We start from the raw sequence: 15,499 nt of genomic DNA, 5'->3' as shown, positions 1-15,499 counted from the left end.
ATTTCTCTCCTTCAAGATAACAGATTAACCTTATATTACCTAATTAGGGTGGGAAAATCATGCATATACGATATACGTATACATATACTGTACATCTTGTTCCTAAACTTTATAACCTATTCAGAGATCTTCCCATATTAACCTATACAGATTTCCTTTGCTTTTTTAAATGACTATGTCATTATTATTTAGCCAGACATTACTTATTTAACAAAATTTTACTTTCATAAGGTACATCAATAGTTACTTCAAGGTACTTCTATTTTTGAAATGCTTCTTTTAAAAAATCATAAAAATCAAATTTAAGATTTAGCACAAAAGTGGGAAAATAGGTAGTAGAGAAGCCTTCAAATCTGCTCTTTCTTGTCTTTCCCTCTCTTGAAACAAACATGCTGGTCTTTAACTCTTCTGTTATCTTTTTACTTTACTATTCAACTAGCTGCAAAGTTCTTTAGTCTATTCCACAACATCTACAGATTCCATACATCTCTACTATGTACTTCTTCCTAATTTCCTAGTAAGTGTCCTATATCACCTTACATCTGAGGGATTCAAACAGATGCCCAAAATGATCTCCTTCCATACATCTATACCATTCCTTCATTTCAGTCTTTCAATTATGCTACTACTTGGTAATATTTCTAAAATCCTTATTTTCCAAAACCCTGTTATTTTATCTATCTCAAAATTAACTCGCAACAGTGCTCCCCTACCATCTCAAGAATATGTAAACTTATGAGCAAAATTTTGCCATTCCACTATATAGCCCTATCAAACTTTCCAGATCTGATTTCTCATCATGATACACCAAACTACTAAGCAGCACCCTACAATCTATCCACACCAAACTACATAATGCTCTTGTATTCTTCATAAATGTAATTAAATTATTCCCCACTCGGGCTCTGCATCGCTACTGTATTGTGTGTGTGTGTGTGTGTGTGTGTGTGTGTGTGTGTTAGTGTGTGTGTGCACGCGCACGTGTGTAGGTATATATCACAGAATTTAATGTTATTTCCGCTTAAACTATAATTTCATTTAGGGCCAAGACCAAATATATTTTATACCCCAACAGTGCCTTATAGCATCTTGCATATTAGAGAAATTTCAGTTTATTTAAACTGAGAAAAATGTATCTGAGGAATATAAAAGATAATCTTTCTAAGAAAGAATGTAGAAGTTGCAACAGCGCTCTAATTAAATTCATTAAAATTAACTGATATATTTAAATATATTTTCAAAACTCAAAATATGGAAAAAACAGAAATTTACAATGACTGGGCAATACGAATTCATCCATATAAAACAAACTGAGTTTCTGAATGGATTATTCTATGACTAAAAAGATGATACAACATTTTTAGAACTATAGAATGCTTCTATAAAAAATTAAGATTGTTTATGCCATAAAGAGTATAATCATAATTCACAGAATTTATTTTAATGAGAGAGGACATCATATGACTTTGTCAACTGGCTTTGCCACTACTATAAGGAGATGACTGATCCTCATGATATCATATTTCAAGTATTATAATGGCAGGCACCTGAATCACTAAATTATTCCAACAAGATCCTTTTAACTATGGGAGAAAAAAAATTGTATTAACATACTACAAACACCTGAAGACCATGCCAGGCAATTTACTGTGTTTTCTTTTTGGAGGGCAGGGGAGGGAAACCAAAATAGTATGGGATATCTCCTCAGTGAAACTAATCAGTAAACATGTTTGGCCTATCTAATTTAATAACTTATTCTAGAGTTAAAATTTCTGTTATAAGTTTCTTGTGACATTAAAGCACCTAAATACTATTAACATTTGGGGCTAAATAATTCTTTGTTGTGGGGGTACTGTCCTATACATTGCACCATCCCTGGCCTCTAACTACCAGATGCCAGTAGCACACCCCTAGTTGTAACAACCAGAAATGTCTCTAGACATTGCCAAATGTCACCTGGGGGTGTGCATGTGTGGGAATAAGAAATTGCCCCAATTGAGGACTACTGCCATAGAACAATAACTCCAGGAAAAGGACAGATTCATCTAGATGATTAAAAACATAAAACCAAAAAACTTCTAACTTATCACGTATAGAACATTATATTCCGTGTTTCTTAATTCATACAGCGGCTAAGCCTCTAATGGTTGACTTTTTGTGATATTTACCATATTCTAATCTATTACAATACAAAAACAAAGATTCTATCTAAAATTGAATTATGACACAATATACATTTCAGTAACTAACAGAACCAAAACAATACTCACATGAGACACAGAATTTAAAAAAAAAAAAAAAAACCCTTTTATTCAATTTTTTCTTTTCATGAGGCAGAAAAAATGATGACCAGGAAAAAGCAAAAGCATGTTATTTCCTTATTTTACATAATCAAGACCCAGCACCATTCTACTCTGCATGCTACCTTTCTCCATTATGCTTCTATTTTTTATTCAGTCAGAAAATGTCAAATAATTTTAAAACAGATTAAAGGTTTAGCTGTATTAACTTCTCAGACACCATTTCACTTACAGATGCTCATGCACATAAGCAGCAAATACACTTAAAGTTATAGCTAGAATTCTTGCATCTTATGAATATAATGTGCCCATAAAAACTCTTAGTTTTCAAAACTGAAAATATTCATACCACTATATTTTAATATACTTTAAATAAGAAAATATAACCCAGAAAGAAAACAAGTTTTAAAATCATAAAGTAACCTATGGCCATACCGTCATTTCATTCATCCAAACATTTGCTGAATGTCTACCATGAGCCTAGGATTGTTCTGAGGGGTTGGGGTGGTGGTGGTGGTGTGTGTGTAAGTGTTTATGCTGGAGAAACAGCTGTAAATCAGAGTCCTTGACATCGTAGAGCTTACATTCTAATAAAAGACCATTAGCAAATACATAATATAATTTCAGATAAGGATATATATAGGGAGAAAATGAAAGCAGTGTACAGGAGAGGCAGTGATCTGGGAAGTGAGGAGAGGCTACAGTTTAGATCGGGGCCCACAAACCCTGGCTGGTCCGTGGCCTGTTAGGAACCAGGACGCACAGAAGGAGGTGAGCGGTGGGTGGGCGAGCAAGTAAAGCTTCACCTGTATTTGCAGCTGCTCCCCAGAGCTAGCATCACTGCCTCAGCTCCACCTCAGATCATCACGCATTAGATTCTCATAAGAGCACCCGGTCCCTGGTGTCAAAAAGTTTGGAGACCGCTGGTTTAGAGAAATACCTCCTGAGAAGATAACTTTTAAGCAGGACTGAATAAGAAGGGGTAAGCTGCTCCCCCACATCTGTACTGCAATTCTAAAGGCCATTAGGAATGAGCTTGGCCTTTTAAAGGAATATCAAGGAAACTGGTGTGGCAAAATCAGGAAGCAAATACAGCAGTACATAAAAGTGAAGCACCAGCTAGGCAGGAGACTGTGCAGTATGTTACAAATGAGAGGAAAAGGTTTGGATTTTATTCTAAGTATAATAGAAACTATAGAGGGTTTTAAGGAAACGTGTAACACAATATTTAACTTACAATGATCACTCTACACACATATGTAAAGAAGTACAGAAATAAGACCAATGGTAGCTTCAGACAAGAGTTGAGGCTAGCTTAGACTTTCATATTACATCTAGCACAGATATTTTAAGGTCTTTTCGGACTTGTTTCTAAGACATCATTTGCTTTCACGAGACTAGCTGACTACTAAACAAGCTGCCTTCCATGATCATAAGGGTATCCTGAAGTCCCCCAATTTCAAATCCAGATTAATTTTAATTAAAAAAATAATAATAATCATACTAGGAAACTTTTAAGATTCAAAGTGCTAGATGGGGGAAAAAAAAGATTAAAAAAGGAAAAAGACCACAAAGTACTAGATGAAGCACATAGGTTTGTCTAGTAAAACAGTAATCAAGGAATTTTAAAAGTAAGTAAATCTTTAACAGTAGTGATAAATGAGAAAGAAGCTACAAAAGGACCAGGCATTTTACTTAGTCTCAGGGAAGATCAAAATCAATGAAACAGAGTGGAGAAAGTTCGTAGCCTAGAATATGAAAGAGTGGGCTATATGCAAACTATATAAACAACAGGAGAGCCAAACCACCTAGAAAACCAGAGAAAATCTGGACTTTTATCTCTAGACAGAAATGAAAAATAAGAGCTGAAAATTCAGATGCCATTCTGAATGCAACAGGGAAGGTTCCTCTTAAAAGAAAAATGAATAAGCTACCTGGTGAAGACCCAAGATCTGGCATCCTCTTCATTCTGGAATTTTTAGTACAAGGCCTCCAAAAACATTCCTTACCATAAAGCAAAGTGTCTGGAACTGATACACAGGATAGACCAAAATATTTACTGAATGAGTAAGGAAGGCCTACCAGTTAACAAGACCCTGTATATGTACACAAAATTTCCAATCAGCATCTCTGTGTCCTCATTCTAAAATGTGTATGGAGAAACGATAATTATGAGAAACATGGTAGCATAGTCAAAAAAAAAGACTAAAATAAAGTAATTCAAATGGAAAATGTTACAAGACATTAAACAAGAAGATGATGCTAATTTTCAAAGTTTAGAAAAATAAAACATGAGAAATAAATATTAAGACTTCAAGAAAGGGCCAGAAGAAAGCTGAGGAATCCCCTCAGAATAGAGTAAAAAAAAGATATAAGAAAAATCAGAGAAAATATAGAAGTTCAACATCTGAATTATAGAGGTTCCACAGAAAATGGAAAAAAAATTGGAGACATTATCCAAGAAAGAGAATTTACCAGTGATAAGACCAAAAAAAACCCTTCAAATTGACCCAACCTTTCTCAAATGCCTGCCCAGTAAAAGGATGAAACGAAATATCACTATACCTACAAATATTCTTGTGGAATTTCAAAATGCTAAGCTAAACAGAAGACTTTAAAATCTTTCAAAATGACAACAGACTGATAAGAGAAGGAATGTAATCTTTACATACTACTTGGCCTTGTACTGAATGATAGTTTTAATGGAAATAATGTTTTGTGGGTTGATATTCAGTCTTTAGATAAATCTACAGATAAAAATGGAAAAGACTTATGGGACAAACGAGAAATGTAATCAAAACATAGAAAATAAAGGCAGATCTGACTTAAAAAAAAAAGCCTACTTCTGCCTCAAACGTCAGACGTAAAGGGGATAAAGAAGGAAGATAGACTAGAGGAAGACAGCTGTAGCACAGATAACACAAGATTGATACTAGAATATGCAAAGAATTTTTAAAAAGTGGACTGAAAAATACGAGGTATAAGCAATTCATAGAAGAGGAAATCTAAATGTCCAATAAACATTTTAAGTGGTGCTTAACCTCACCAGGAATCTGGAAAACATGTATTAAGACAATAAGATGCCATTCTGAATGCAGATTAGCCAAATTAAAAGTCTCGTAATACCAAGTACTGAGGAAAATGTAGAGCAACAGCCATTCTCATACTCTGCTGGTTGATGAGGGTGTAAACTGGTATCATTTGAAAAGCAACTGGGCTACAACTCTTAATGATAAATATGGAAATATCCCACAGCCCAGCAATACTTTAAGATGTATTCCCTAGAGAAATTCTTATATAAATGTACAAGAAAATGTATACAAAAAGTTTACTGCTACGTCCTTTGTAACTGAAAAATTGAAAAAAACCAACTTGCATATCTTCAATACAATAGATAAATGAATTATGGTATATTCAAAACAAAGAAACACTACAGAGCAATTATAATGAATTAACTAAAGCTACATGTATAAAAACATGTAGGTAAGTGATAAATACCAAATTTGGGATGGTAGAAAGAATAAAGGAAGAAAAATAGTATATAAAGAGTTCTAATTGTACACAAAATCCTTAAGTTGGTTGATGGATGTTACTTTTTCCACTTTTTTGTGATTAAAATATTTCATAATAAGGAGGTTCTTTGAAGAAAGAATGCAGTAAAAATTAAGCAAAATTAACACTTGAAGGATTTATTATTGTAAATCCTACCCTGAAACCAATTCTGGAGTCCTGGTATTAAGAACTTACATCATTTTTCCACCCTTAAATTATAATAGTGACTATTAAAAAAATACATACTCTGTAACTGATGTTACACTTTCATGTCCAAAAGGTCCAACTGGATCATCCTTGAATTTATCACTTGGAAGTTGAGGTGGTAAAAACTCTACGTCTTTTTTCTTTGGGACCTTGTAATACTTCCAGGCTACATTAGCTTCATCTTCTTCCAGGTTTACTGCTGTACCAACATATATTGTAGGTTCTACAGCTTCCTGGAATTGAGCTGGGAAAGACTGGGATAAACTGTCTATCCTATCTTCCACTGGTTTAGAAGGAACCAAGGGATCTGGTGTTGGCATTTGATAAAAATGCTGACTTTGAGGAGTTGAAGGTGTTTTAGTCACTCCTTCATCAACCACATCACATGGGTGAGGACTAAGTGGGGGTGGTTGAGGTGAATTTGCCATTTCACTGCCATGCATCTGAGGAGTCTTTGCTACATCGTTAGTTCGGATGTTTGAAAATCTCACTTGACTTTCTGGAGCAGGTATCACAAGTCTTTGGCTGGCTGAATCTGTGTCCATGACAACATCATCGCTAATAGATACACGATGGTGAAAAGGAGTCAAGGGGCGTTTCTGTGGTTTTTCACTCTTTTCTTGCTTTTCATTGGTCTTGTGCTTAGGAAGTACTTGTTGTTGCTGACTTAAAGATAATGCCTGTCCTTGTTGTCCAGGATTTCTTGGTTTAACATTTTTGTGCCTGAAAAGAAAGGTTTAATAATTATAGCATCACATTATATCAGATATTCAAGTTAACACTATTAGACATTTCAGATGTTTTTCACATATAATCCCAAAGTAAAATGATCTGTATTTACATGGAAAAGAATACTTTGTTCAGTGACCTAAAAGAGCACAGATTCATAAAAGCCAATTTTCTCATGTTCATTTAATAGCTATGTGATCGGATAGGCAAAGGTGGTTTGCGTTATATAATCTAAACATCTTAGTATCTGAAGAGATAAGATTCTAGTTATTTTAAGATGAAAAGGTATAAAAAGGTCTGAAATTTATTCACTTAGGAACGTACTTGATATTTCAGTTAGTACTTACAAGTCGATGGCTTGGCTGAGCTCGGTCTTCATCTACAATCCTACAGCAACTGACTAAAAAACATTCTACTGGACTGAAGTTATAACAGTCTGGACAGCACTGGAATTGACTGATTTATGGGTCCCACACTATATCTACCTTCCTTCTCCCAAGGCTTACCACTACAGAAAGAATCAGCTGACTAGAAAAGGAAAATTCCTAAAAGAAAATTTTCCTCATAATGTGAAGCAATTATAAACTAAAGAACTTAAGCTATACACCTAAAACTCTAATAATAATTTTGTTCAGAGTTTAAGATTTCTTTCAGTGTAGTAAAAATACAGTGCACTCTGAGATGTCCAAACAACTGATATTGACATTTATAAAAAATATTTTTTAAACTAAGAAAATAGAAAAAGTGAGGAAGAATATGGAGTTAAAGCATTCGGTATTCATTAGAGTGTTTTAGTTTTAAGTTTATTTTATTAATGATTTTGTTTTATCAGAGATAAGCAGAAAGTGTATTTAAAAAGTAAAGGTAGGCACATTTTTGAAGAACCCTCTCTATTGAGGGAATATGCTGAGACATCTTTTTTTTTGTACAGAGCCTGGGACACCTTACTGTGTATGGGGGAAAAAGCATGAAAGTTATCAAAGGAAACTGGAGTTATGTCAAAAGCTACTAGTATTGAACACCACAGCTTTAGAGCTGCCTTGCATTTACAGAAATGCAAAGGAATAGGAAGAAGTCAAATGACACTAAAAGAACAAGTTAAAATACATGACAAACTGAGAAATCCAGAATGTGGGATATTCTACAGGACAACTGACCTGGATTCTCTAACCAAATAAATCAACATCATAGGGAGTGGGGGATTACAAGAGAGACCTAGGTAATATATACAGCCAAATGTATACATTTGGATCCTAGTCAAACAAACCAAAAAGACATTTCTGAGACCAATCTGTAGAGGGTATCAGATCATACCAAGAATATATGTATATATATATATGGTTTTTTTTAGGTGTGATAATGGAATTAGTTATATATTATTAACTAATTCCAGAAAATATTAACATATTTAGAGTTGCATACTAAAGTAGGAATAAAATGATGACATTTAAGATTTGCTTTAAAAATCTTCAGCAAGAGTGCAGCATAGGGGACTGGCCAAGTAAAGTATTATGGAGTACAATGAGCTTAAAAGAAAAAATTAAGTGCATCCATATATGTGCTAACATGGAAAGTACCTAGGATAAGTGTTTATCAAGAAAAACAAGTTACAGAACAGTACAGATAGCATGATTTCATTTGTGTGAAAGCAAGTAAGCAGGTCTAAAGCTACATACACATAAAGGAGGGAAAAATTGTAATTTTTAATATTCAGGTGAGTTATTTGGCTAATTTTAAGTAGCATTCTAAAAAATTTTTAATAAAGGAATTGGTCATTAAAAAACAAACAGCAGGTCCTACTCAATGTAGAAATAATCCCTTCTCTGACCACCTTCTCTTAATATTTTCAATGACAAGGACTGACCACATTACCTTAAAAGGAAATGCATGCCAATGTCAAATTGCTCTGGTTAGAAAAATAATTTTTAATAAAAACTTGCCTTTTCTATTTCTTAGTCATTAGTCCTATTTCTAACTCTATTTCTAAAGCTGTGCTGTCCAACAATGGTATCCTGCAAGTCACATGTGACCATCAGGCATATGATGTGACTAGTCCAAATATAAATGTTCTAAAAGTGTAAAATATACATCAGTTTTTGAAGACATGTTACGAAAAAAAATGCCAAGTATCTCATTGTTTTATTCTGATTGTATGTCAAAATAATCATTTAAGATAAATAAGTTCAATAAAATGTTACATTTTTTAATCTTCCATAAAAGAGGTATAGATGATGTAAATACAGCAAGTAAATATGGATATCGATATAAAAGAGGTCACCATTCAACTCTCTTTTGTGCATGTTTGAAATTTTTCATAACAGAATAAGGCAGAACTAAAATGCAGAAAAAAATAACTGGAGAAAGATTAAAGGATTCCAAGGTACTTTTTGTTTCATAAAGAGACACTGATTAACTTGAGACTTTAAGGGAAGCAAACGCAATAAAGGTTTAATTCAATTAACAAAATAATTAAAACAATATCTAACTTCTAGCCACTGTTTTCTTCACTGCCATATATTGTTTTTTTTAAAGCCAGTTTCACTTAAAAATGTCCTGCATGAAGACAATAAAAATGATTAATTTTTATTAAAACTCAATTCTTGCACACAGTTTTTTATACTCTATATAGTACACATAAAACATCTCTGCTGCAAATCAAAGCAAATGGCTGCTTTGAGGATAAGCACTTGTATAATTGTTTGAGTTACAAGCTGAAGTAGCCACTTTTTTCACAGAACACCATTTTTATTTTTTTTAAAATTACTGACAGATAAACCATGGTTTTCCAGATTTAGTTATTTGGCAGACTTGGTTATTTGGTTCTCAAAAATGAACAAAATGAGTTTGTCATTTTAAGGGTGAACAAATAAAATTTGAGCTTTTAAACAAGATTTAAAATTTGAAAGATTTATAATTTGGAAAACTGTATCTGCCACTGTGAGCTTGACATCTTTCCAGTACTTAAAAGGTTTTTCTGATGAGACTGATAGTGATATTAATGAATGCAATTTTTAATACTATATAACAAAATGTGGATCTGCATAATTCTGAACTGATACCTTCCAAATGATCAATGCATGATGTTACAAAATCATGTGGTTACTGATGGAGTACAAGAATTACATTCATATGGCTTCAGATCCCACGTTGAGACTAAGCTTGAGACTAACTGGTCAAATTTTGTTGTAGTATCAAAGAATATCCACAATTATTTGAAAAAGCTATTAAAATTCTCTTCCCTTTTCCAAATGCATAGCTATGTGAAGCTGGATTTTCTTCACATACTTTAACCAAGACAATATACAAAAGAATGAATGTAGAAAGAGACGAGAATCTGGCTATCTTCTATTGAGCTCAACATTGAAGAGATTTGCAAAACTAAAAAACAATACCACTTTTTCTTTTAAAAAATACAGTTGATTTCTATCAAAATATTTTATTTATGTTAATATGTACTGGGTTTGCTCTTTTTTAATAAATTAAGTAGTGCTTTAATATTTCTCTAAAATAGATATAAACAGATGTAACCCCCATAAATAAAAGCGCTTTACGGTCTTCAATAACTTTTAAGAGTATAAAAATGAGTTCTGAGACTGAAAGTTTAAGAATTGGTCAAGTTATGCAAGGCACTGAAGAGAGAGAGGATCTCCAATAATCAAAAGTGAACTATTTGGTTAAATTCCAAATATATAAGGGATATAAAAAGTAAACAGCCATACATTCACTTAACCTTCTATAAGGGTAAGAAACTCATAATTCAGGCTATATACTAATAACAGTGGCTCTCTAAAGTTTTGGTAACATTAAATCACAGTTCCTTTCTTCTACATATACCTTCTTCTAAAAGCTAGTCTTCTTTAGAAAGAATTGAACTTCATACTAGAACTCAACCAAACTGTGAATCTTTCTAAAAAAGGTGTCGTTAAAGCATAGTCCAACAGAGTGATCCTTTTATTCTTTTTCCTGCTGTTTAAGTTACTAGTATTTTAGTGTTAACACTTGAAGTTTATTGTCTTGCTTTCTATTTATATAGCCTTCTAAGTGCTGATTTTCTTAAAACCGTCCACCAGACTAAAGTAATGTCGGTAAATGTGCAATATTTAATTTCACTAATAGCTGAAAAATGCCGATTAAAACAATTTTATGCTTTCTAGTTACATTAACGTCCCCAAAAAAAAAAAATCAGGGACAGTTCTCAGAACAGTAAAGGTACAAAAAACCAACAATCTTATATGCAAAAAGTGGGAGTAAAATTGATAAAATCTTTTTGAAGTCACAAGTAGTATTTAAATACCCTGTTCACCCACAACTCTCTATCACATCACCCACCTAGTTTTAATTCTTTCCTAGCCCTCATCACTCTTAATTTTAAAAGGATTAAGAATTCTTTTTAATTATCTAAGGCATTCCCATTATCATGCAGGCTTTATAACAGCCTTGTTTACTAGTGTATCTTGAGCCTAGGAAATCTATCACAGAGTAAGTGTTCAAAAAAATCTAATAAATAACTGATAGTCACAGAAGTATTATTTTTAAAAAGTAAACATGAACAAAAAGCCTCTGGAAACAAATTATCTGTCTATAAAACCCTGAATGATTAAATACACTATGGTACTTCCATTCAATGGAATACCAAAAAGTTTTTTAAAACAATAAGGCAGATCTACGAGTAGAATGGAAAGAGCTAAAAAAAAAAAGATGCCAAAACATCAGTATTATATTTATATGTCGGGTGGAAAAACACATACACACACGAAAATACAGAAAAAAGTATGGAAGGATAATATTTAATTGGCAAATAGTCACTTCTAGGGAGAGGTAGTAGGATTCGAAGAGAGCAGGATCAAGGGAACTTCAGCTTTATTTGTATAATATAAATTCCTTAAAATCACATATACTCATGCAAACTGCTTATATAACTATACAATTTTTTATTTTTTATTTTTTTTTTTTCAAATCGATTTCTAAGAAAAGCTAACATATCAGTCAGGGTCCAGTCCTGTCATCACACAGAAGAAATTTACTATCGAGAACTGGTTATGAAAAACAGAGGAAAGTGAGGCAACCTATAAACTAGTAACTGTAGAGAACTTCTACGACTTCTAGGACTGAAAGGACAGAAAGATGAATTAGTCTCGACATGTCGCAAAGCTTAAGATGGTGCTAGGACCTGTTCGGTGGTTAACTGGGACCATGGAAGAAAGGGCTGCTGTTAATGGGACACAGAGCTGCTGCTGGAGTAGACTCAAAAAATGGTGGGGAAACATCCTGGCTTCTTCCCTTTTTTCATCAACCAATTTTGTTAGTGCCACCCATCAGCCAAATCCAGAAAGCAAGGCTAATCAAATCACCATGTTGTACACCTTAAACTTACACAACGTTGTCAACTATATCTTAATAAAGTTGAAAAAAAAACATGTGTAGAAAGCAAGGAGGCCTACGAAATGTAATTTCCTTCAACAGAGAACAGGGCAAGAAAATGTAGGAATAGATCTGAGAGCAAAGTGGCTGACTAGCAGAGTGAGTTATCATTGTGTGCTCTATCTTCTATATTCTATGGCAAGAGAGGATGCACACATATAGTGGGCTCAAAGTCTTTTTAAGCCTTATTTAAAAACTAAATAAGATAATCATATTTGAAGGAAGTAAAGGAGATACTTGTAGTACAAAATGCAATAGTAAAAACGTAAATGATTAGAAACATTGTATTCAGTAGAGTGATGAATTTACCAAAGCAAGTCGCATGTATAGATTATATGAAATTTCATTATGTCAAATCTCTATATGCCTGGGTGGGATTTCCGGAAATAAGAGAGAAAGCTAAATAAAAATAAAAGTTCAGCTTAAAGACCAAGAATTTAAACTTTGACTTATGTTAAATATACTTAAGTATTTTGAGTGTCTTCCTCCAAAACTATTATAGATAAATATACTTAAAATTCACAACTTTTAAAAAGAATAAATCAAAAGTCTAGGTTAGGAACTAAAAAAGAAGTGCTGCTTGGTAAAAATGCTAATACATACAAGGAAAGCTTAATTTAAGTATCCTATTGGTCTTAGACCAGAGACTGGCAAACTTATTCTGTAAAGCAGGGGTCCCCAACCCCTGGGCTGCAGACAGGTACGGGTCCACACAACAGAAGGTGAGTGGCAGGCTAGCGAGCAAAGCTTCATCTGCATTTACAGCCCCTCCCCAGCGCTAGCATCACCATCTCAGCTCCATCTCAGATAGTCAGGCATCAGATTCTCATAGGAGCACTGGTCCCTGGTGCCAAAAGGGTCGGGGACCACTACTGTAAAGGACCTGATGATAAGTATATTAGACTCAGGGGGACATACAGTCTGTGTTGAAATTACTTGACCCTGTGAAAACAGCCATAGTTACCATGTAAATGAATGTGGTTATGTTCTGATAAATCCTTATTTATAAACGCTCAAATTGGAATTTAATTTTCACGTCACAAAATATTCTCCTTCAAATTTTATTCAACTACTTAAAAATGTAAAAAATATTTTCAGCTCACAGGCCATACGAAACAGACACTGAGCCAAATTTGGCCAATGGATCAATTTACTGACTCCTGGTCTCAGACAAATAATGTCATGGATCCCTGAATTTCAAGACTAGGTTGGTTGGTTAGTTTTCTTCCTAGGCGGGTGTGGTTTTTAAACTTTCTTAAACTGTTAAACAGGAGCTAATCTAGCCATATTTTTATTCCAATTTCTTTATTAACAACAGAGGCAAGTTTTCAGCAAAGTTACCAGACTTTAAAAAATTATACAGTCTCTAATCCAAAGAATCTATGTAAGGACATTCAATCTATGAAAAGACATACCACAATACCTGAAAGTCTGTCACTGTATTCAAACAAACAGAATGTAAGAAAACCTTAGCCCTAGCCTGCAGGCAAGGCATTCCATTCCTTTGGCTCACACCCATGACAAAAAGGGGTAGCCAACTATTTGCTCACAAGTCCTGATTAGTGACGTCAATACCATTATGTGTTAACTTGATTACAAATGATCTATCTTTAATCTGTAGAATAAAATAAATTCTAGGCAATATAACCTTAATGCTTCTAATAACCACATCTCATCAAACACCCCAATATAATAAATACGACTACCTAAAGAGTTCCATTCCTCTACCAATCTTTCAATCAATACAGTCTTTTGAGGGCTTGTATTTTTATAATACGGCTTTGGTTCCTTGCTGAAACATATATTTTAAACCTCATTTCACCATTTCACCTACAGCTTGCCCAAAGAAATGTTATAAGAAACTGCTGTAGAAACCCTATATTTACTATAAAAAAGAAAGATTATGCAAATTTTTATCTAGTATATCACGTATCATCTTTTTTATGATAACCCTTGGGAGAAATTTCTCAGGCACAATGCCACCTACGAACACTTCTCAAGAGATGTGTGCCTTTTACCTTATAGATGCCATACATAACATAATCGAGTAAAAATTCTCTTTTATTTGGCTGTGAAACCAAGCTTTCATAGCCTAGCTCTGGTAACTGTGTAAGAACTTAAGGCATACATTTGTATATACTTCTATAATTGGCTCCAAATCACTAAACTTTCCTAAAATTTTTTCTTTTGAAAAATACCCTAACACACTGTTTATATAAGCTACCTCAAACAAAATGGGGTATAAGTACTCAAGAGTACAAGAAACTACCACACATATATACGCAGATATCAACTAAAAAAAAATCTACCTCAAACAGCAGCAATTTGTTCTTTGTGTGGCTTCAACAAAATCCCAGGATGCTACTTTATCAGCTGTCTCCTCTTCACAAAGACCACCTGATGAAGCTGAATACTTCCTCCTAAGATTTAAAATTATAAAATTAAGAATTCATAAAATTTTCTGTAACCCTGAATTAAACATTAAAATTAAATTTTAAAGTATCAATTTTCTGGATTAAAGAAGTCATACAAATTACTATTTATACTTAAAATGTCTCCTATTTACAAGTAACTATCGACATGCAATTTTTAAACTTGGAAATAAAAATACATACTTGTTCTGTGCTCTGTTCATATTGCATTCTTGCCAAACTCTATCCACCACATGATTTGCTAATTTTCTGGGTATTTTCCCACCATGATGGCTAGTACTATCAGAGTTGAAGCCATCAGATACTGAAGAAAATTTGACCCACTTCTGGGCAGACTGAGGATCAACTGAAAACAAACCAAAAAAAATAGGCTGTAGGAGAATAAAGGTAGGTTTAAAGTAATATTGTTTGGGTTTTAAAAATTAATTTGTGATGCAAATTATACCAACTAAAAGTAGACCTACTGAAATTCTGAGGCAAAAAAAACATGATACTTTACTTAAAATACAGGAAATAAAAAAATGTGAACAGGGGATGTGAATTGGATGATAGTATTATATAAATGTTGACTTCCTGTCTTGGAGGATTAAATGGTAGTTATATAGAAGGGTGTTCTTAATTTTGGAAAATAAACTGAGTACTTAGTGGTGATAGGGCATCATCTCTGCAGCTTGCTTTTAAATGGTTCAAAAGGAAACCAACGATATGAATGTATACATATAGCAAGGTTGATGGAACAAATGTTAACATTTTGGGAATCTGAATGAGGGAGTTGTTTGTACTGTTCTTACAAACTCTTCAATAAGTTTAAATTATTTCAAAATAGTTTTTAAATTAAATGTTTACTGTATTCAAAAT

General features: G+C 33.4%; 1 protein-coding gene across 3 annotated transcripts in view; it reads right to left on the bottom strand.

The window, feature by feature from the left end:
• Positions 1 to 15,499, bottom strand: part of MED13 (mediator complex subunit 13) — a 98,097-nt gene that overhangs the window by 55,305 nt on the left and 27,293 nt on the right. For all 3 annotated transcript variants that reach the window (XM_039885825.1, XM_039885824.1, XM_039885826.1), the window contains 3 exons: positions 14,825 to 14,987; positions 14,519 to 14,629; positions 6,099 to 6,782 (listed from right to left, as the gene is read on the bottom strand). In XM_039885825.1, coding sequence (XP_039741759.1) covers positions 6,099 to 6,782; positions 14,519 to 14,629; positions 14,825 to 14,987 — 958 coding nt within the window. The remainder of the gene's footprint in view (positions 1 to 6,098; positions 6,783 to 14,518; positions 14,630 to 14,824; positions 14,988 to 15,499) is intronic.

The sequence above is a fragment of the Pteropus medius genome, unplaced genomic scaffold (genome assembly GCF_902729225.1).
Source record: "Pteropus medius unplaced genomic scaffold, Ma_sr-lr_union100, whole genome shotgun sequence".
In the NCBI taxonomy this organism is placed as follows: Eukaryota; Metazoa; Chordata; class Mammalia; order Chiroptera; family Pteropodidae; genus Pteropus; species Pteropus medius.
Note: the sequence above shows the minus strand (reverse complement) of the source record. Positions and strands in the feature narration are given on the sequence as shown.